We start from the raw sequence: 22,186 nt of genomic DNA, 5'->3' as shown, positions 1-22,186 counted from the left end.
TTGCTTACCTTCTTCAGGATCACTCGGTTTAGTTTTCTTAAACGGATTTGGTAGCTTAATTTTCGCTGGCAAAGTAGAGGTGTCTTCTTTTTTTTCACTTTTGTCTTGTTCTATTAGTTCAGTGCCTTCAGTCTGATCTTCGTCCTATAACCGTAAAATGCCATTAATTAAGTTTTTTTTTATTATTTAAATACTACCTTGCATTGTTCTTTGGATTTGCTTCTGGTGAAAAACCCGGGCATCTGAATGCCCCCTATAGGGATCTTTTTAGGTTTTACTTCCATCCCTTCTTTTATTTCCTTAGGTTTCTTTTCCTCTGAGGATTCTGTTAAAAAAAAACATAATTTACTTCAAAGTTTTTTACAATGTTTCTTTGTATGTTTACCAATAACACTGGACACCATAGCGTTTTCTATATTCAAGATTTTCTCCCTCTCTTCGTCTTGGATGCTCTTTTTGTCCTCAGTTATGGCCGGGGTAGGCGATACTGACCCCTGATTTGGGTCAGTTTTACTCATTTTCTGCCAAAAAGTGAAGGCCAAATAAAGATAAACATGCAGGGCTTTTTATAAATCCATTAAGAAGAATCATACTGTTTTTACTAAGCTCAGGTATATTAAGGTATGATATAGTTTGCTCAACATTATAAGTGAAATAACTTACCATGATAATTTATACCTCACAAAATTGAGACATGTAGGACCAAAACCCGCTAAATCCAATTTTAGTCAAAAATATGTTATTATACATGATTATATTCGTCATAAAAATATCTATCCACATGAACAGAAATTCAGTAACAAAATCCACTATAAAATATAGTTTAAAAACTCAGTTCAGTTTCAAATTCCCTTAAATCGAACTTGGTTTATTTTCAAATACCGCCAAATCCAAATTAGCCAATCAGATAGATACTCAGCTAGGTAGTCATGTGGTCAAAATAGTATTCCGTCGATATTATTATTTTGAATTGCTGTCAGAAACGTCTCGTTTGCGGTTGACCACAGTATGTTTTCAAAGTTTATTTAATTTAAAAAAGTAATGTGCGATAACACGAAAGAAATCGCCGTAGTAAATCAAAATAAGGCTACAAAGAGGCAGCGAGCTCCAGAAAATTGGAAAAGGAATGTGGAAAAGACCAGAAAACAGCTTTCGCCAAACATCTGAGGCAGGCTACATACACGAAAGTAAACATTTCGGTATTAAATGCATTATATCTCAAAAACGGTAAATCGAAAAAAAAAGTAAGACATGCATTTTGTAGGTATTTTTGTCCTCTACATTTTTGCAATACTTGCGATAGTAAAAAAAATTGTTTCTCAGTGAAAAAATGAAAAAAGTCATTTTTGGTGACTTTGGCGCCCTCTAACTTTTCGAGTTTTGGTTCTACAGCTTCGGGCCCATGAGATGAATTGTAGAGCACAAAAAGCTCTACATTTTAAGTTCAATAAGTTTTTCTGTGTGACTCGCTGTTTAGCTGGAAAATGGATTTGAAAAACTTTTTGAGTTTTCCAAAAAAAGGGGGGGGGGGGGGGTGAGACTCTCAATTCCGAGGACTTAAGCTTTTCTTCGGAAATAGAATCGACCCTCAAAAAATTAGCGATTTAGATAGTTTAAAAAAAAAATACACATTGACTGTACTATTTTTAAAGTTAAGAAAAACTAAGGATGGTGTGTTCTTCTTTTAGATATTCTGCTGTAACTCTACCAAAATACCCAAAATGTAAACATTGTACTAAAAGTTATAGATGCAGTACTTTGACAATGTTAGATATTAAAAAGTTTCATAATGCTTTTTACGAGAACCAAACTAAAATGGGTCAAGACAACTTTATCATAAATAAAGTTCTCCCAGATAGAGGTACCACGTCGCCGTCGAAATAACAAGGGAACATCCATCCAGTCGACAATTTGCGTGCAAGTATTTCATCCCAAAGAATCAAAATAATAATTTGGTACCAGTTTGCCGTGAAAGTTTTTTAGGTGTACTTTGCCTTCGCCTAGATAGAGTAAAAGGTGTTTTGCATCGACATTTCACAAGTCGTAATATGGCAAAAGAAAGGCGAGGTGAAAATAAAAAAGAAAGATTATTTCAGCCTATAGAAGACATACAATAATTAGCTTTATAAAAAAATTTAAGGCCACAGCAAAACAGCATGCAGAGTTTATTTACCCAGCAGCCTAAATATTCGGCGTTTGTGGAAATTATAGAAAAGCGAGGCTTCTCTGGAGCTTCAGGTAAAAGAAAGTTATTTCCGATCAATTTTTAATACCCATTTTAACATAGGTTTTGGATCTCCACGTACCGATGTATGTTCAAAATGTTTGGAGCTTGGAGAAAAGCTAAAAGAGGAAAAAGATGCGAGTGAGAAAAACAAGATAATAATTGAACTGATCGAATTCACAAACTGAGAGCAAAAGCTTTTTTTGCAAAATTGAGAGAAAAAAAAGAAGGGTTGCTAATAATAAGTTTTGATTGTCAAAAGAATTTAACTCTGCCCAAAATTCCAGATCAAAGTGTATAGTACTACAGCAGATAACTGTATATGTATAACTTCACAACAGTCACAGGAGACTCTCATTCTTCACTTACTCCAGAAAATGTTCGGATTTTTGCATGGACATGGATAAACATCGCAAAGAAGCAAATGAAATTGCATCTGCTGTTTTTTATTATTATTTTTATTATTATTATTTGGAGGGATCAGTACACCCTGACTCCCTGCCACATTTATTTACAGTAATTTTATAAAAAGAAAAATTATGTACGAACAAAAAAAATATATATATATTATTACACTGTATCTATCTTAAATTAACGCCTAGGTGTTCATAACACACCTGTGTGCGCTGTTGTTTCAAAAAAAAAGTTGGTTCTATTTTCCGAATTATAATAAACTTGCTTAACTAACCTTAAAACTATTGTGATAAATCCTGCTCTCGATTTTATATTTTTTGTCCTAGTTTTAAATGAAATATTTTTCTCCTTTTAGTCCTAAACACCTACGTCTCTCAACAATTGCATAACACTTGTTATTACATATTATATACAAGTATAAAAACTAACTATCCTACATTAGAAAACAGTGGCAAAATCTTGGTAATGGTTATGAACATACTTATTGCATTCCTTGCTAAATTTTGATTTATTTTTTAATTTTTTTAATGTGCAAGGCAGAAGATTATAGGTTTTTGGTGCTAAGTATACAAAGAATTTTAAATTTATATTTTTTAAACTGCTAGGAATGTATAAATCACCTCTAGCCCTTGATCTTATATTATGGATATGATTTATATGGTTTCTTATGTGAGTTTTAAAATGAATATATGTACATATTGTTGTAATGTATAATGTCCTTATATTAGTTGCTTGTTCTGTAAAAAGTTGATTTGTAGGAAAAAGCCTTGATTTGTTATATATTTAGAAACGTTCTAAGTATATAAAATTTATAAATCAACTTTTTTAGTTTATTTGCCAGATAATCTGCATGTACATGCCATTTAAGATTCTGATCCACATATATCCCGAGATACTTAGTATGAGCTGTTTCCTTGATCTGATTATATCTATCAATAGAAAACTGAGCAAAATTGGGTCTATTTGCTGCAGTTAGTGAAAAGGCAATGTAGTTGGTTTTGGTGACATTTAGACTTAGCTTAAATGTTTCCAGCCAATTTTTTACTTGATTAAGGCCTTCTATGGCATACTGCTTTGTTTGATCCCAGTCTGTACCATTAAAAAGTAATGCTGTGTCGTCTGCGTATGAAATAATTTCTCCATTATTAAGTTTTGTTTTAAGGAGAGAGTTTAAGTAAATTATAAACAGAACCGGGCCTAACACTGTGCCTTGCGGGACTCCTATCTGTATTACCTCTTCTTTGCTTAAAGTATTATTTATTTTAACAACTTGTCTATTTTTTAAGTAATTCTTCATTAGAGTTATTGCAGTTCCTTTTATCCCATAATGTTCCAAAACTTCAAACAGTTTGTTATGTGGAACAGTATCAAATGGCTTAGCGAGATCTATGAAAACACCAAGGCACTTTCTGCTCTGTTTAAGATTAGTGACTGCTGAAGTGAGTTTGTGTAATGCATCGGAAGTACTACAACCTGGTAAAAACCCATATTGATTTTCAGCCAAAATGTTATTAGTGACAAAGAAGCTCAATAATCTGTCTTTCAGACTTTTTTCAAATATTTTTGCGAAGCAAATTATTAAGCTTATCGGCCGGTAATTACTGACAACATTTTTGGGTCCTGATTTATGAATCGGAGTGACAACTGTTAATCTAAAGCTTGAAGGTATATGTCCAGTCTTATAGATTTGATTTATGATGTGAATAAGTGGCTCTAGAATTTCTATGTGTGTTTGTTTAATCAGATTAGCCGATATACCATCAAAACCTGGGGAACATTTATTTTTAAGGTTGTTAATGTGTTTTATTAGTTCATTATGGGTAATAGGTTTTAAAATATATAGATTGTGTAATAGGGTTCTCTAGGCTATGTGGGTTGTGAGGTTGTGAGGATTTTTTCTGCCATCTGAATACCAATATTTGTGTAATATTGATTACAAAAGTCAGCCATTTGATGTTCATCTTGGAAGTTTTCCCCATTTTAATTTTTTATTTTAATGTGAAGTTTTTCAGTCTGTTTTTGATTCGTTGCATCTCTTATTACTTCATACATTTTCTTCATATTATCTTTATTTTTATTAATCTCATTTCTATAATAATTTCTTTTTTGAATTGATATAATTTTATTTAAATGGTTTCTATAATTTTTATATTCATTTTCTAGTTCTACATTATAATTTTTTAATAGTTTTCGTTTTAGTTTGTCCCTATGTTTGATTGAGGCTATTATACCATTGGTAATCCATTTTTTAATTTTTCTGTATTTCTTGTAATATAAAGAGTGGCTTTCGGGGCTTTTTATATGCTTTGTATAGATTTCAAAAAAAGTGCTCATTGCTTGATCAGGATTGTCTATTTCTTTTATTAACGTCCAGTCTTGTTCATTTAACAGTCTTTTAAGATTATGTATGTTTATTGATTTTTTATTAGATTCTGTTTTTTGGGTGACAGCTGATTACTGGAAAATGATCTGTTAGACAGCTATCTAAAACAAATGATTTAAACTCTGCGGAAGAAATATTTTTACATTTTAAGAAAATGTGATCTAAATTAGTTTTGGTGTCTGGTCGTGTAATTGAATTTATATAAGATAAATAGCCCGATTGTGACATTACAGTTGAATACTTAATAACATTATTATCTTCAAGATTTAATAGATCTATATTAACGTCCCCAGTAAATATTTCTAATTGTTGATTATTGTTATTTAAACTTAAGAATTCTTCCAAATCCTGAATAAAAAGATCTTTTGAAATAGGAGGTGGCTTATACACGGCTGTAACTCCCACAGTAATATCCTTGATATGACATACTACTCTAGCCAAAGTGACTTGAGATTTCGGCAATATTACTGTGGAGAACACCGGGTCCAATTTAGGTTTTATCAGAATTATGATTCCATCATTTTTATTGTATTTGCCTTCATTATAGAATGTTTCATAACCCCTTATATTAAAGTCATCCTTCGAGGATACTTGAAAAGTTTCACTTAATACAATTATGTCTGTAAAGCCTAAATTAAAATTTTCTAACAATAGAATTAGATTGTCGAAATTTTTTCTTACACTTCTAATATTTACATGTACCAAGTTAAAAATACTTGCATTTACATTTACTTCATTATGCAACATACTGCTATCCACTCTCTTAGTATTAGATATTGTCATCTCCATCCATTTTGTTCAGAAGGTCTTCTTGATTAATTACAACCATTATTCTCCATAGTCAATCTTTTTCTTTGTGCTTTCAAGAAAATATTTTGTTGATGGACAATTGCTATCTAGGGCTGTATGTTCAACATTGTGGTTTAAATTATATTTTCTATTTGCTGAGATGCAGTTATAACATTTGTGTTGAACACTTTTACATGTTTTTGTTTCGTGCTCACCCGCGCAGGTTCCACATGCTGTATTATTATTACAAACATTGCTTTTGTGATTGTATCCTTGGCATTTATAACATCTTGTAAATGGAACATCGTCATACACAGCACGATTCCATCCAATACAGGCCATTCCTGAGCCAATAAACTTCCAGTAGGCCTCCGGTTCACACTCCAGGAAAAAAATTGAGAATTTTTTTTGTTCGTTCCTTTTGATGTAAGTTACTGTAAATTCATCATTTTGCATTATCCAATGGTTTTGACGTATTATTTTGTCTTCAATGATTTCTGGTGTTCCGTCCCCTGTGTATCCAACAATTTTAACTCGTGGCCTTTTCTTCTTCGGTATGTTAGCCTCCACTGTGTGTCCTAATTTTGTTTCAATTGCTTTTTTCAGTGATCCTATTTTTCTCTTTTGTGTTGCATTTAACAATTATATTTGCATTTTTTGTGCTATTAATATTTTTCACTCCTATTTTCAGATCATTAGGATTTATTTTTTCTTGGATTAGTTTTAGCGTTTTTTCAGAGTCTAAACCACTCTTGGATTTCATAATTAATGTAGGAAATTGAGATGGTTTATTTCCCATTATTGTTTGGCCCCTTTTTGCAATATCAGAATAAGTATTTTGTTGTTTCTTGTTAATATTGATTTCTTTTCTAAGTTCAGTTACTTCACTTTTTAGGTTTACTAGTTCATTTTTCATTTCTTTCATCAAATTAAACATTTCTGGAGTTTTTTCTAAAACTTCCTTGCACTTAAAGCATAACAGCACTAAAACTCTTCTTTGCAATGGCATACATTTTATTTCCGAAGACGATAAGTTCGTACATTTTTTGTGTATTTTTGCCGCACAAAGATCGCAAATATACACTTGATCATTGTCCACTACTTTATCGCAGTTATTGCATATTTCCGTACTCTGATTTTCAACCATATTTATTTGTTTAAAAATTGGAATTCACACAAGTTTTACACACATTTCTTTACCATTGTTAAGTACGCGTTTAGCATCAAGTGAGGAATTCGCGTTATTCACAAAAACTTTTTATCGATAACGGAGCCGAGAGAAGCGTGACTTATCACAGGACGTCTGAACTGTATATGTTTATACTTTAAACCATAGTAATTTTGATGGTATTGAAAAAGTTCGTCTTGTCGCTGATGGATGCGGAGGACAAAATAAGAACAGCATCATGTTGGCAATGTGTTTTAAATGGTTGAGTACTGCACCTATAAAAGAACTAGAGCTTGTCTTTCCTATTGTTGGACACTCGTATATTCCTCCGGACCGGGTATTTGGTGATATTGAGAAATCCATTAGAAATATTGAACAGATAGTAGAACCTATAAAATACCTGGATATATTTAGACAACATGGAACAGTTGTTGAACGGGGTAAAGATGTGCCAGTTATGGACTGGAAATCTGCTTCACAGGAAGTTTTAAATCCCCCATCTAAGTGGCATTTTAAATTCAATAAGTCCAAAAGGTTCATATTAAAAAGAGGGAGGAATAATACCGTGACCATAAGGGGAGAACAAAGTTATATGTCTGACCTATGGTACTACTTTGAATAGAGAATTTGTTTAACGGCTCAAATTGTAAAGTGTTATTTAGTTTAATTATTGTATGTTACAGGTAACATTGTAAATTATCTGAATAAATATGCCCTAAAAATCAAGGACATGGGAGTAGTGTATCAGAGTGATATGAGATTTAATTTGCACTATATTTCTATAACCAATAAAGCATACAAATCTCTAGGGTACTTTATAATAATCTATTGAGACCACTTTAGGAATATGCTGGATGCCTTCAGCCCAAATCCACATCGAGAATGTTCAAGAGTGGTTTTTCAGATACCTTTACTTTAAACAAAATAATACATACCCATGTATGGTTTCTTATAGAAGCATGTTGAATAATTTTAATAATAAAAGTTTGTCAAGTCAAGGCTCTTATTTGGTTAAGTATATAATTGTTTCTAAAATAAATCTAAGAAACTTACATTTTGATTTATTTAGTATAGATTCCATATCTCCAATAAACAGAATGATATTGTTTTGTAATCAGATCCTCAAGATATTTTTAACACAGCTAAGAGTGATTTGATTAAGGATTTAAAGCAATTTTACTGTTTTTTTTTGTCTTAACTGTTTTGATGTTCACCCAATAAAAAAATAAATAAATAAATGGTTTGCATTAGCCTGATAATATGGTGACCAAATAATGTTTGAGAACTCTCATATAGATCTGACCAGAGATGAGCTCAACATTTTTAGGGCAACTATATTTTTAAAATCTTTACTACCTCTTTTAATGAAACCCAGCTTTCCATTCCACCCATGATAATGTCATAGTTTTTGAAAAAGTAACCTCCACAGATATATCACTCGTAAATGAAGAGTAAACAATATCTGCATCTAAAAATGACTAGCATTTCCCCAAAAGCAGATCCCATAGTGAAGATATGATTCTATTAAGGCAAAGTAAGACCAATCCAGACACGAGTTCTCAGTACTATTCACCCTAACAACAAAACTTCTTGAGGAAAAAGCTTTTGATAAAGCGCATACATTTTTTAGACAGTAATTTGGTCTTCTGAGTATTAAGTGGTAATAAGTTTGATGCAAACCAGTGATTTATGATCCGAAGATCTGCCATCTTACATTGTTTTATTCTCAATGTTAACACATTTAAATCTATTTACACTAAATCAGGATGTTACTGTGACAGAGAATTCATATGCTTTAGTTATTAATTTGTCCTAAGCTTTACTACCAATTATTGAGTTTGTATCATCAGTATATTCTACCATATTTTGACTGGAGAATGTATTAAATTATTAATTTGTTCTGTTTTTTTTTTTGTTGACTTGGAAGGTGCGGTATTTGCTTATGTTGTTAATTTCTACCTTTGAGAAATTAATTTAGTAAACAACTGAAAAACTCCTTGCTTTCATGTTGGTGGGAATTTTCTTGCCGATGATTAGCACCATAATTGCTAATAATCGGCAAGATTATGCAGATAGTATAATAAAATAAATAAAAAGAACAACTTAAGGGTGTTTTTGGGAAACAGTAAACAAAATATGGATTTTATGATTAATAAGGTAATGAACCTTTGTTGTGGTGTTTGAGTGAAAGGACAAAGAAAGATGATATTTAGATTTTGTTAATAAAAAAACTATTGAGGAATATGTGCGGCAAAACATGTTTAAACAAGACAAAAAGTAACTTACCTTTATTTATTATTAATTTAATTGTGAAAAAGCCGGCAATTAACCGCTCAAGCCCTTTAACTATCGATTTTCTTAGCGTTGGGCTAGGCTAGGACACATGCGCTAGGCCCTAGGGCAAAACGCGATATGTAAATGCGCGAGAAAAATGTTTCTCACAATATTGCGATAATAAAATTAAGAACAAATCTCGTTTTAGTGTCGATTTTCACTCATAAAAGTGGAAATTCTCAAAAAGTTCAAAATATATTGTACAAACACAAACATCAACAAAAGCGACGCCACATTTTTGACAGAAAGACGGCTTACAGGGATGACACTTGTGACGTAGCAACGTTGCCAAAACTAGCAGATAAAAAGTTGCCTGGTACTTTTTAAAAAGTTTCTATTGACACGCTATCTTTAGGAATTCAGCCTTTATACTTGTTATTTTATTATAAAGTACCTTATAGTACTACATTTTACTATCTAAGAGACATAACAAAACCGTATTTAAGGTTATGTGTCGTTCATCAATTTTCGACGTTGCCAAGATTTAGTGACTAGTAGCCAACAACTTTTTAATTATTTTTCCAAACCTTTGAGAATTTTGTAATGCAAATAGTGCCCTTAGGACCTCATTAAATTACACTTTTATTTTAAATTGAAGTGCCTTTGCTTTCACTTCAACCAACAAAACCATTTTTTAAGGTTATGTGTCATGTTACAAAGGACATTTTAGGTTATGCCACCGTCTATAGATTACAACTTACGGTGGTATAGTATAGTAGACAAATTACAATAATAATGATAAATTAAATACTTAAAATATTAACCCCTACTTCTTTTTTGTTGACGTGTGGGCGTGTCTTTGAAGTAAACAATACTATGTGACCTAGGCGGTTTCAAAATGGCCGCTGCGGTTGACAACCGTCATAACGCCGCTCATTAATTCACACATTAAACGTCAAACTTTTAACAGTTTTCTTGGACGTAAGACAACATTTTTACCACATTTAGTTTTTAATAAAATCAAACCTAGGGAATGATGTGGAAACCGTGCTGGGTCTATCCGAGTCAGTTTTATGCCATTTTTTTAACAAAATTATAAACCGTTAACGGAGTTTCAAAAAACCAATATGACCGCCGTACGTTGGACGACGCAACCGTCATGGCGCAAATAATAAATTAAAAATGACATTAGTAAACGTCAAATTATATAATACAGAAATTGCATAATATAGTCGACGTGGGCGTGTCCTTGAAGTAAATCTTGTGACGTAGGCAGCTTCAAAATGGCCGCCGAAGTTGCCATGGCGACGCGATCGTACGCAACTGTCATGGCGCCGAGAATAATTATTTCAGTATGAAAGTAATAAACGTCAAATTTCAAATGTTTTTTTAATAACAATAAATTTTAATAATAATAATATACAAACAATAAGTAAAATATTTAATATAGGTACTCTTAAATTGTGGTTTTATTATTACGGTCCTGAACCTAGATATGCCCGCACCTTTTCCAACTATAGATGTCCAATCGGGCGTGGTCCAGTGACGTAGACGGCCGCCATCTTGGATACAAACAGGAACGTTTTAATATTCTATAATATACACCTACATGCAGTATATTTTCCATTAATTTTTTAATATTTGGCCTCTAAATGACCTTCTACGTAATTTCAAGAACACTTAAACTTATACCTAGTTGGGCAGCGTAGTATGAAGACATTATGAGTATCTGTAAGAAAATGTAAACGTGGGTAAGGATATATATTAATAAAAACCAAGATAGTGACGTTACCTGTGAATGAGCAATGGGGTTAACGAACTTATCAATCCCGATCATAAGGTCCGAGACAGCGAATAAGACGCTTCCAATACAAGGGCCTAGATGAGCAATCGACCATGGATTCTACAAACAAGAGAGACCTAGAACATTCTTAACCTCAAAAGATATAAAATAGTTCACCGTTATCCTCGCTAGGGCCCTCCACACCATGACGTTTATGATAGCGATATACATGGGGACCCCGATAAGTAAAGAGCCGACCAAACCGTGGTAAAGCGTCGATACAACTAAAATTTAGCTTATATTTAGAGGTTATATGATTTGATATGTGTGATTTATTACCTATGGCCGATACGGCTACTAAAACTAAACCGACGGTGGGCCTAAGGGGCTTAAACCCAAAGGCCACAATGTAGTTCAAGTGAGCCACCATGAAGGCCAACATTCCGAAAATAAAATATTCGTTCCACAGTAGGAATATGTCGCCTATACAGCAGCACAGTTGTCCCATAAGAATTTTTGTTGAAAATGACCATCTGAGGAAAAATAATCAGATATTATACACCCCTGCCTCTCGCTCACACTCATTTAAATGTCGATTCTTACCTTTTTTATTTGGGCGTGGCTCGTATAGCTGATGAGGTAACAGTGACAGATAAACCACGCCCAAACTTTTCAGTAACTGAATCGTAACAGTGATACTGACCTGGTATTCTTGGGCTGAAGATTTTGTACGAAAACCATTAAATTAAAGATGGGGGTGCATTTGATGAGGGCGGCCAATAACGACGGGTTCTCGTAGGGGATGAGAACGATAAAATAAAGGGCCACACTCAAACAAAATGGCAGTAATTTCTTAAATAGGAGGGCTGCCTGAAAATCAAGGTAATTAGTGAACAGTTATTATTATATTTAACACAGTGAACCGCCATGTTGCGGTAATAATGCTGTGGTTCAATGTGTTGTTTACAAGCCCTCTATATTTCTCCCTCCATCTTCTCTTTCTCATTGTTGACATGAGGGCGTGCCTTCGAAGTAATCAATCTTGTGACGTAAGCGGTTTCAAAATGGCCGCCGTACGTTGATCGTCATGGCGACGCGATCGTGCGCAACTGTCATGGCGCCGAGAACAATTTTACACAGTAAACGTCAAATTTTTAACGGTTTTCTTGATCGCAAGACAAGGAAGACGAATTTGGCTTTTAATAAAATCGAAGGTTTGGAACGTAAGGAATGATGTGGAAACCGTTCTGGGTCTGAGTCAATTTTATGAGGGAAATGTAAACTTATTTCTGAGCTATAACACCAAGTCAAAACAACTAGGTATGGCTGCCATAAGACGTTAAACTTTAAAGGAATAGGCAGAAAACACACTAAACGCATGTTCATTGACCCGTTCTTGATTAAAGTACTAAGACACGCCATGAAGACTATTTACATGCCTATTTAGGTCGTTATTATGCCCCTTTGTAATAAAAATATGAACGAACACAAAGAGGCCATGGGAAGAAATATGGTCGCCGTATGTATGGTGGTCATGACGTCACACTTGCGCAAACTGTCATGGCGCCAAATTCAACTTCAAAAAAGCGCCTCAGAGAGAGAGATTCAGAAGTCTACAGTTTTTAGTAATAACATGAAACCCTTTCTAGGCCCTTCCGAGTCAATTATATGTCATTTTACAAGAGAAATGTAAACCCATTTCCAAGCCATAGCACCAAACCAAAACAAATATGGCCGCCATATGACATTTTAGTAAACGTCAAACTTTAAAGAAATATTTAAGGCAGAAAACACGCTAATCGTATGTTCGCACATTCTTGACTTATGTACTTAGACACGACATGGAGAGCCTTTCCATGCCCCTATAGATCATTTTTCACCCTTTTAAAGAAAATATAAATGAAGACAAGGAGACCATTGAAGCAATTAAAAATTTAAGATGACGTAAATAAACGTCAAATTTTAAGGCAGAGAAAGTAGATTTTACAGAACAAATTCAACGAATTCTTAACCTTAAAACGTTGGAAATACGATTGGAAGCTTTCCATGTTATATATACTTCATTTTAATGCGCCCATTATAATGTAATTTAGAGACATCTACTAAAAGTCAAGAGAGCTATAGAACCAAAAATATGGCCGCTATATTTATTGTTGCCATGGAAACGCGCCTGTGCAAACTGTCATGGCGCCAGAAATAAGAAATTCAAGATGACGTAGGTAAACGTCAAATTTTAAGGCAGAAAAGGGAGATTTTAACGGTTAAATTTTAAAGTTTTAACCTAAAAACCTTCTAGATGCCACTGGAGGCTTCCTGTAGCCCTATAAGTCATTTTGATACGATTTATAATGAAATTTAGAGACACCTGCCAAAGTCAAGGAAACAAATATGGCCGCCGTGGGGTCAAGGATCAGCGTTGCCAAAATGGCCAAATCGATTTCCTAACGTAACCTTAAAGTTTTTTATTATTTAAAAAATAGAACACAGAAACTGTAAAGCATATATTTCAGCGTTTATTAATAACAATAATGATAATTAATTTTTTATTATTAAAGAAACAAAAACGCTAAATCATTGTAAACAAAAACAAAAAACATCTTGTTGGCAACTTACATCGGGACCAGCTGATGAGCCGCTCATCATCGTAAAATCGCCTGGAACAAGGTCAAGGTAAACAACTTCAACACTAATAATCCATAATTGTCTTGTTAAATGTTTAATGTAACACGTCCGTCATCTAAGCCCCCGAATTTCTTACGTAGCACTTATATAGTCCAGAGGATTTTCATTGTTTATGTTGTCGGTTTTCGTTTAAACAATAACATGGGCAAAATGTATGGATCGCTGAATTCGTCCCGACTGTGCGCGCACTCTCTTGTTTAGTACGAGAGCATATGATGAATTATAAAAAAAAAGTCTTGGAGGATAATTAGTTAAGTGAGGTTATGTTATCAGTGGTTCCTTGACCATCCGCACGATATCCTGCATAATTTACATTAACTTCTTGAAGAGCATAAAGTGGTAATTTCCACACATGTATAATATTCCTCAATTACATTTGCATCTAGACTATTACAATCACGATAATGTCATCAGACAGTGCAATGCAATTTGTTATCAATTATTGCAGTAACCTTGGAAATTGCCCCTTATTGATAACGGTTTATTTTAATTATTTACAAATTTTGCGCATTATATAATAAATAACTATTTTACCATATTTTTTTAAATTTGAATATTTAGATTTGACGCCAAGATGAATGCTGTTTTTTAGGCTGTCACGTTAGACCTAGAGGTTAAACAATTTTCTAGTGCACCCTTTTCTATTGTTTGCAACAAAATGGCGAACGCTTTGTTTAACTTTAAATTAATTAATTACATATACATCAAACACTGCTCTTTAAGTATGAATATTTGAATATCGCCATAATATTTATATACTTGTCAACACTGTATCACTTACCTTGTCAAACGGAGTTCACTTGTCACTTTATTTAAAGGTTATGAATATAGGCAACATTCTAGTCATTTGTCTGGTCACAGAGAGGTTATGAACATACGTAACGGTCAAGTCCGCCATTTTTATGTCAAAATTACACTTCCTCCCTGAAACATGTATTCCTGCCATAAAAACTCCTATTTGCAAGGCAACTATCCGGAAATCAAGGCGGGACTTATCAACCGTTGTGTACATAAAGGTAAACATGCATATCAGCACAGATTTAATAACAACAACAAATTGTGTCGAATTCTTTATAGCATGGGGTGAAATTTCGCATATAGACGAGCACGACCTGAATCCGCCCCTAAAGCGACTCACCTCCGAACAACCGCAACTCCTGGTTAACAACGTTGACGTCACCAGAAGACCGGAAGGGTTCGGGAGATGGGCTCTGCCGAAACTCGTAAGATTCTTCCCTCTCTTTGTCTCACTCTATTCACTTAATTTTAATAGAGAAGAGAGTTACATCATAAAGACATTAATGTCGTCATAGCAGCATTGACCAGCATATCAGATATGGTACATAATCCCGAGAGATGCTTCGAAGGAATAAGGCTTAAAGTTATCGACAGGTAATAAGAATGGGACAAATAAAGCGCACGTTTGTAGTACTTCTTTGTGGTAGATTGGCGGACCTTCTGGTGCACGAAATGCCCGCCATAAGAGAGAGAACCGCATATACTTTAAAAGTGTTCGCTGGAGTGGCACTCGGGAGGCAAGCGATCGTCGACAACCAAACACTCCTCATAAACTTACTGGATAAAGTGGAGGATGACGTAGCGGAAGTGAGAATCCAGGTGGCAGCCTGCTTGGAGATGATCTCCAGGTTCTGGTTAAGTACGAAAACGTCCCTCCAAGTCGAAAATAAACTTAATGTTGACTTACTGACAGCTGCTGACGTACTGGTGGACTCGGGCTTCATCCAAGTCCTCCTAACGAACCTGAACGACTCGCCTGAAATTGTGGCAACTCACTTGGACACCTTGGACAACATGCTCTACTGCAACGGCAGGAAAATCGCCATAGACGAAGACGCTTTTGGGATACTCGTGACTCATCTGCATCAACTCCACGTACTTTTTTAAAAAATAACCGATTTTTTAGGTTAAACTGTTTGAGACCACCGATACAGCAGTCTTAACTAGAGCCTGCAGAGTTTTAGTGAGACTATGCGAGCTCAAAGAGGGAAGGAAACTGGCAAGACACTTTCAAATATTACAGGTGCTCAATAAGTTACTGCATAACGAAGTAAGTAAACGAATTGGTCAGGGTTGCCTCTTAAAGTACCCCTTTGGGATGTTTCAGATAGAAGAAGTGTACGAAGCTGCGGCAGAGGCCATAATGTTCTGCACGATCAAGAGTGCCGAGAAGATTTCTGCTAGTAAATTAACCGATATGCCCAAGAGGCTTGTGGAGCTTTCCATCAATAGGACAACGCGCAGGACCCAGTTGTTTACTATAAAGGTAAGAAGAAGAAGAAGAAGAAGAGTGTTGTTTAATAATCATTGTAGGCCTTAACGTCGATTTGTGAGCACCCCCTGGTGAGGCAAGAAGTGAGAGAAAAGTATTATAATGCCGTTAAGTCGATACAAGTGAGAGACGACATACCTGAGATCAAGGACTGCAAGAATATCTTGATGACTCTGCTGGCCTGGGTGCCGCAAAGCAAGGATTAAGAATACGTTCAAAATTATAAGAATTCTTTGTAATATATCTCAGTAATTTCGGATTTTTTGCGAGTTTTGCTAAGGAGACAAATGGTTTATGGTTAAATTAAAATTATGGTTGTTAAGAAAAAGAAAAAATCCATTTACTTGCCTCGGCATTAGGAATTTAATTTAGTTAGAAAAAAGAGCAAAACCAACATTAATTTACGCCTATAAGTAGTTAGTTGCACGAAATAAACAAATGAAAAGCGGTAGAAATGTTGACAGTACTGACATTTACGGTTTTTTGACACTTGTCGGTGGCGCGATCAACTTTAGTGGTTTAACGAAAAATTCCATTCATTTGTTTTGGCGAGGAATTTAATTTAGTTGAAAACAAAACAAAACCAACATTCATTTTCGTCTATAGGTAGTTGCACTTAGTAAACAAATGGAAATCGATAGAAATCTTTACACTTTCGTTGACAATAATGACGTTTAGATGTTGGTGGCGCCACCAGCTTCTGTGACCCAAAGTAAAATTCAATTCATCTGCCTTGGCGGAAAATTCTTATTTAGTTAGGTTCAGTCCAATAAGCTCAAAAAGAAAATGCAAAACCGACAAATTGCAATCGGTAGTAATTTTGACGGTTGGCGGTGACAGTACTAACAATTTTGGTGTCATGACCTTTGTTGCACGAATTAAACAAATGGAAATCTTTATACTCCCTTTGACGTTTCGCTGACAAGTGTCATTTGATTGTTGGTGGTGCCACCAACTCATATGGTCCGTACTAAGATGTCATTGGTTTGTTTAGGCGGGAGATTCAAATTTAATTATAAATTAAAAAAAAAAAGGCAAAAATCATCATTTATTTGCACATAAAGGTAGTTAGTTTTACGAGGTAAACAAACGGAAATGGGCAAAAATTATTGTTTTAAATTTGGGGACACCAATGGCATTTAATTGTCGATGGCGCCACCGACTCTTGTGGATCGACCCATAATTTCATGCGTTTGTCTTAAATTCAAAAGAAAACGGACAAATCAACACATATTAAGGCCTAAAGGTTGTACGAAGTAAACAAATAGAAATCGGCAGAAATTGTTACTCTTCTAGTGATCTGACTAGCAATAATTTACGTCTGTAGGTTTTAATTGTAGGAATTAGGCAAATGAAAATCGGTAGAAACCTTGACAGTTGACAGTACCGAGACTTATAATGTGTTGATACTTGTTGCACGAATTAAGCAAATGGAAAGAAATCTCGACACTTCCGCTGACATTAGAGACATTTAGTTGTCGGTGGCGCCCAAGGTCTTGTAATTCAAATTCAATTCATTCGCCTTGGAGTAAATTCGTATTTAGTTAGAATCAGTCATAAACTCAAAAAAAGACCTGCAAATACTTAGTTGTACGAAACAAACAAATGGAAATCAGAAGAAGTCTTGTCAGTATTGATATTTAAAGTGTCTTGACACTTGTTACACGAATTAAACAAAGAATATAGGGTAGAAATCTTTACACATTCGTTGATGTTTTGCTGATAATATTGACATTTAGTTGATGGTGTCTTGACACTTTTCAGTTGTCGGTGGCGCCACCAGCTTTTGTGACCCAAAGTAAAATTCCATTCATTTACCTTAGCAAAGAATTTAATTTGGTGAAAAAAAAGAGCAAAAGCAACATTAATTTTACGTCTATAGGCAGTTAGTTGCAACAAATAGAAATCGGTAAAAATCTTTATACGTCCATTGACGTTTCGCTGACAAGTGACGTTTAGTTGTCTGTGGCGCCACCAGGTCTTGTGGCCCAAAGAAAAATCTAATTCACTCGCCTTGGCGGTAAATGTGTATTTAGTTAGGTTCAATCATAAAAACAAAAAAGGGCAAATCAGACATTCGCCTGTAAGTACTTATTCGTATAAAATAAAAAAAATTGACATCGATAGAAGTCTTGACAGTTAAGGTGACAACAATGATGGTGTCTTGACACTTGGTGGCGTCACCAACTCAAGCGTTCGCCTTGGCGGGAAATTTGAATTTAGTTGTTGTTTGCGGTGTCATAGGGACAGTGACACTTTTACAATCATTGTCAACAATCGAAAACATACTTTTTTGTATAATGGCTTCTCGGCAAGCCGGAATTCTTAATTCTGGCTCGGTAACCTCACAAAAAATCGACGAAGCCGAGTTTAACGATCCAGGTAAGTTAATAAGGTGATATTTCTTAAGTTATAGTCATTTTTTTTTTTTAGTTTTGTCTTATAACTTATTCAAGTAAATACAAACCTAAGATTCTTGTATTTTTTCTTCTTAGTGTGCACAAAGCCACCATAGCGACCCATCTCTTTCTGACACAGTAGTCTATCGATAAGTCTGTCTTTGTTTGAGTTTAATACAAAAAAAAAAATGAACAAAAGGGCAAAATGTAGGTTATAAGGCCAGTCGGTTATTGGCGACATATTTCCAGATGAATCCATCAATAATAACCCGCCGCCTAAATAAATTCCAGTCACGAAAGTGTTTTATTGAGATTTTGCACCCGCACGCAACATCGAAACTTTCGCGAAGGAATCGCACACACACTTTTCAGTCTTTTCGGCAAACTTTTCGAAGTATGATGAGTGCATGTGAACGTCCAAATCACTTTGACGGTAACTTTTATCGTTAATAAATTCACTTTTATTTATTATATTTTAAATAATTTTCAAAATAGCATAACCTATAAAAGTCTGTTAACCCAAACATCTCTTTGACATCTGTCAACTGTCATTTGCCCGTTGTCATTGCACCGTTGCCACATGGATTTTAGCAGATCCATGTCAATCGTTTTCATGTTACGGGGTGTTTTATAATTCCTATTGAAGATGGTTTTTTGTTAATATTTTCGAAACGCCTGGTCGTTGTTTTTCGATTTTTTTATCGTAAGCTACTGTTCAATCAATTCAATTGTACAACTTGGCAACGGCGCACCAATGCGTCAAAGTTATGACATCAAAAGGCCTGCGACCATCAAACGTAATAGAGCGGCAATGATTTAATTTCAGCATTCGACTATGTGGTAGAACTGAAAGTAGAGCAAAAAGTATGTTTCGGTTCGACCATACCGAGAAACACCGCGCCCATTGGCAAAGGACTGTCGGCCTTTCAGAAGAGAATCGCCCCGGAGCTATTTAAGCAGGGTCCAGGGTCGTACCATTACGAGAAATTCACCGGGGCCCTGTACCCTTTACTGCACAAAGTTTGTCTTAAATATTCAACTTTTTAAATGAAAAATTCCACCAGTTTATGTTAAACAGGTTCGAAGCAAAAAGGGCGTCAGCCCCCTGGCCAGTCAAGAGAAACGTTTTAAGGAAAAATTCACGCGAACGCCATCTCCCGGCCGCTACGAAGTTCTACCGAAAAGAGACGCGCGGAAGGCGCACGCGCCCTTCGGCATTGGTTCGAAGAAGTTAGAAAAAGACAATGACATTCCCGGGTAAACGTGTCTTATTGTCACCTGTCAGAGCCACGCCCAAGTTTTTATATAAAACTCCCTCCTTTCAGACCGGCAACGTACGACGTGCGGAAAGTGAAAAAATGTCGGCGCACGCGGTTCATGTCAAACTTCGGAAGACCTTCGATGGTGTACGCGGTAGAGACGATCTGCGTTCCGGTGCCGAGCGACACCTGTCAAAAATGCGAGGAACTTTGCCAGGGCGACTATTGGCACAAGGACTATGCGACCTTCTTATGTCACTTATGCTGGGTGGAAGAGAGAAGTCTAGAAGAGATTTATACCAAGAAGGAGCTGAAAGAGTTCAAGGTCAGTAGCTTATAGTATTTTCTAGTTGTTTGGGTGTTGCCACGTCAACCGGTAAAAATTATAATTTTTTTATTATTTAAGAAAATAAGGAATTGCTCGTTTATGCACAACCATGAAGGGACGGATGCCGCCACCCTCATACTGCCTCATAACAAAATCAAGAAGAAGCTTCGATTAGAGAATTATTTAGAATTATACCTCGATTGTTAATAAATATATTTCATTTAATGTCAGTCATTAATAAACATTTTCGGAGCGGTGAGATGTTGGAGTGTCAAAATCGCAACATCTCACCGCCGGTTTATCGCAACAATAAAGACCCCGTTTTCTTTTTTAATGTTACGCATTGTATATATTAGGCCATAAAGGTAATCGGCGAGCCCCCCACCACTGCCCTGCAGCAACATAGCGTCATTACCTTAGCGTTAGTCAGCTTCACAGCTTTCAGTACGTGTCCGACGCTGTTAATGCGGACGGTCTAGTTTCCCGATATACGCACGTCGTGCACTCTTAGTTTTAATTCAAATTTGGCGCGAAAATTTTTTAGGGTTTTCCCCGCGGTGGTATTTTCGATTTTAATCAGTGTCAAAGAGTGTGTTTGTTTAAATTCGGTTTTTGGCGGGAAGAATATGACAGTAGCAGTGGGTAAGATTTTCTTTAGGAACTTTCACATAAGTGAAACGAAAAACTGTGTTTGAAGGTTCTCAAAATCACTGTCGTGATAAATATTTTATATGTGTCGAAGCTAGTGGGAAAGAAAAAAGTATCAAACATTTATCTCAGCTGTGATTTTTGACATAATAAAGATTTATGAACTTAAGACCATTCAAAAATTCAAATTGTTCGATATGTCCACAGTAAGTATAATAAAACAACTGTTGTTTTATTTTGCTGTGATATCTCCCTGTGAGCGATAAACAATGTATATAAACAGTGATTTTGCATGACCTGAAATAGCTGAAAATCACTGTCTTTCTCTTATCAGCTTGGAACTAGTAAAATATTTATCTCTTCGGTGATTTTCAATGATTCCTGAACCCTAATCCTAATCCTTCCTCATACCTTCCTTCTTCTAACCTAGACGTAATAATTTATCACAACTGTGATTTTAAAATTTTATATATTGCACCGCTAAAAAAATATATATGCATCTTTTCAGTGATTTTACATGCTGTGGAATAGCTGAAAATCACTGTTTTTTTCTTATCGTTTTGGAAATTATAACACAGCATAGACGCCCAGAGAAACCTGACCATATCCCAAAAACTAATCAAAAATATTTTGAAAATTCTTGAAGGTTCTCGTAAAGGAAACTTGAGCGCACGCCACTGTCCAGGTTTGGAAACTCTAGCTCAACTAGTTTCATTTGAAAACTAGGAAACATTTCAAAGTCACCCTATTGATTAATTTAATAATTTTTACACCGGTAATATACATCCCTGATTTTGATGACTAATAGACCAACAAGCGTTATATTTTTTTATAACTTCCTGGAAGTGATAAAACATTTATCACAACTGTGATTTTAAAGTTTTATTTACTGGAATATTACTTTAAAAATGTTCTTGTTTTATCGCCTTGAAAGACGATCCAATATTTATCTTTTCAGTGATTTTGCATGCTAAAAACCACTGTTTCTTTCTTATCGGCTCGTGAATTATAAAATATTTATCTCAACAGTGATTTTACGTGTCCAGTAACAGTTTGAACATTATTTTCTCTTTTATGGGTTTGCAAATTAGAAAATGTTCATTTCTTCAGTGATTTTTAATGGAAATGAAAAAATATTTATCCGAATAGTGATTTTCATAAAGGATAAAGAACTAATCACAGCAGAGATTTTACATGTCCTGGACCAGTTGAGAATACGTCCTTAGACAGACGAAATGCTTATTCTCTTTTACGAGCTTGTAAACTATAAAATGCTTATCTCTTCAGTGATTTTCCAGGTTTAATTGCTTTGATAATTAAAAAATTTATATTTTTCTGGAAGAGGTAAAAAATTTGTCTCAACAATGATTTTTATTAAAAAAAATTATTTATTTCGTCAGCTTGAAAATTTAAAAAAAATCTCAAAAGTGATTTTCATGATTTAACAACCTGGAATAAATAAATATTTATCCCAACAGTGATTTTTATAAAACATATATATACTTCTTTTATCAATTTGAAAATTAAAAAAAACTTAACAAAAAA

General features: G+C 34.8%; 4 protein-coding genes across 4 annotated transcripts in view; 2 read left to right on the top strand and 2 right to left on the bottom strand.

Annotated features, from left to right (window-relative positions):
- Positions 1–9,554, bottom strand: part of LOC126741621 (neurotactin) — a 34,635-nt gene extending 25,081 nt beyond the window's left edge. Inside the window, exons 1-4 of the mRNA XM_050448132.1 lie at positions 9,265–9,554; positions 386–521; positions 198–325; positions 9–144 (exon numbers count right to left, since the gene is read on the bottom strand). Of these exons, the coding sequence (XP_050304089.1) occupies positions 9–144; positions 198–325; positions 386–518 (397 nt within the window). The 5' untranslated portion in view covers positions 519–521; positions 9,265–9,554. The remainder of the gene's footprint in view (positions 1–8; positions 145–197; positions 326–385; positions 522–9,264) is intronic.
- A 1,073-nt stretch (positions 9,555–10,627) lies between these two features.
- LOC126740908 (lysoplasmalogenase-like protein TMEM86A) lies at positions 10,628–13,863 on the bottom strand. Its single transcript, XM_050447093.1, has 6 exons — positions 13,649–13,863; positions 11,739–11,905; positions 11,375–11,568; positions 11,213–11,319; positions 11,045–11,155; positions 10,628–10,981 (listed from the first exon to the last, which is right to left on the bottom strand). Exons 1-6 carry the CDS (start codon positions 13,676–13,678, stop codon positions 10,913–10,915), a joined length of 678 nt encoding a protein of 225 aa, XP_050303050.1. The 5' UTR covers positions 13,679–13,863; the 3' UTR covers positions 10,628–10,912.
- Positions 13,864–14,565: 702 nt separating this feature from the next.
- Positions 14,566–16,266, top strand: LOC126740906 (radial spoke head 14 homolog). The gene is made up of 8 exons (XM_050447091.1): positions 14,566–14,733; positions 14,795–14,940; positions 14,991–15,109; positions 15,163–15,374; positions 15,429–15,586; positions 15,642–15,785; positions 15,843–16,001; positions 16,049–16,266. The coding sequence occupies exons 1-8, from the start codon at positions 14,649–14,651 to the stop codon at positions 16,211–16,213; spliced, it is 1,188 nt and encodes a 395-aa protein (XP_050303048.1). The 5' UTR covers positions 14,566–14,648; the 3' UTR covers positions 16,214–16,266.
- Positions 16,267–18,054: 1,788 nt separating this feature from the next.
- Positions 18,055–20,218, top strand: LOC126740907 (uncharacterized). The gene is made up of 5 exons (XM_050447092.1): positions 18,055–18,389; positions 19,233–19,426; positions 19,485–19,663; positions 19,732–19,990; positions 20,072–20,218. The coding sequence occupies exons 1-5, from the start codon at positions 18,308–18,310 to the stop codon at positions 20,198–20,200; spliced, it is 843 nt and encodes a 280-aa protein (XP_050303049.1). The 5' UTR covers positions 18,055–18,307; the 3' UTR covers positions 20,201–20,218.
- The last annotated feature ends 1,968 nt before the right edge of the window (positions 20,219–22,186 follow it).

The sequence above is a fragment of the Anthonomus grandis genome, chromosome 10 (genome assembly GCF_022605725.1).
Source record: "Anthonomus grandis grandis chromosome 10, icAntGran1.3, whole genome shotgun sequence".
Classification (NCBI taxonomy): domain Eukaryota; kingdom Metazoa; phylum Arthropoda; class Insecta; order Coleoptera; family Curculionidae; genus Anthonomus; species Anthonomus grandis.
Note: the sequence above shows the minus strand (reverse complement) of the source record. Positions and strands in the feature narration are given on the sequence as shown.

Bases quoted from the DNA above. Each gene is read 5' to 3' on its own strand.
- LOC126740908 (XM_050447093.1), bottom strand. From the start codon at position 13,678: ATGATGAGCGGCTCATCAGCTGGTCCCGAT. The intron at 11,320-11,374 runs GTAATAAATCAC...GCTAAATTTTAG, and splicing joins AGTAGCCGTATCGGCCATAG to TTGTATCGACGCTTTACCAC. The intron at 10,982-11,044 runs GTAACGTCACTA...ATTTTCTTACAG, and splicing joins ACCCCATTGCTCATTCACAG to ATACTCATAATGTCTTCATA.
- LOC126740906 (XM_050447091.1), top strand. From the start codon at position 14,649: ATGTATTCCTGCCATAAAAACTCCTATTTGCAAGGCAACTATCCGGAA. The intron at 14,941-14,990 runs GTAAGATTCTTC...TAATTTTAATAG, and splicing joins GATGGGCTCTGCCGAAACTC to AGAAGAGAGTTACATCATAA. The intron at 15,110-15,162 runs GTAATAAGAATG...TCTTTGTGGTAG, and splicing joins AGGCTTAAAGTTATCGACAG to ATTGGCGGACCTTCTGGTGC.
- LOC126740907 (XM_050447092.1), top strand. From the start codon at position 18,308: ATGGCTTCTCGGCAAGCCGGAATTCTTAATTCTGGCTCGGTAACCTCA. The intron at 19,427-19,484 runs GTTTGTCTTAAA...TATGTTAAACAG, and splicing joins TGTACCCTTTACTGCACAAA to GTTCGAAGCAAAAAGGGCGT. The intron at 19,991-20,071 runs GTCAGTAGCTTA...TTATTATTTAAG, and splicing joins AGGAGCTGAAAGAGTTCAAG to AAAATAAGGAATTGCTCGTT.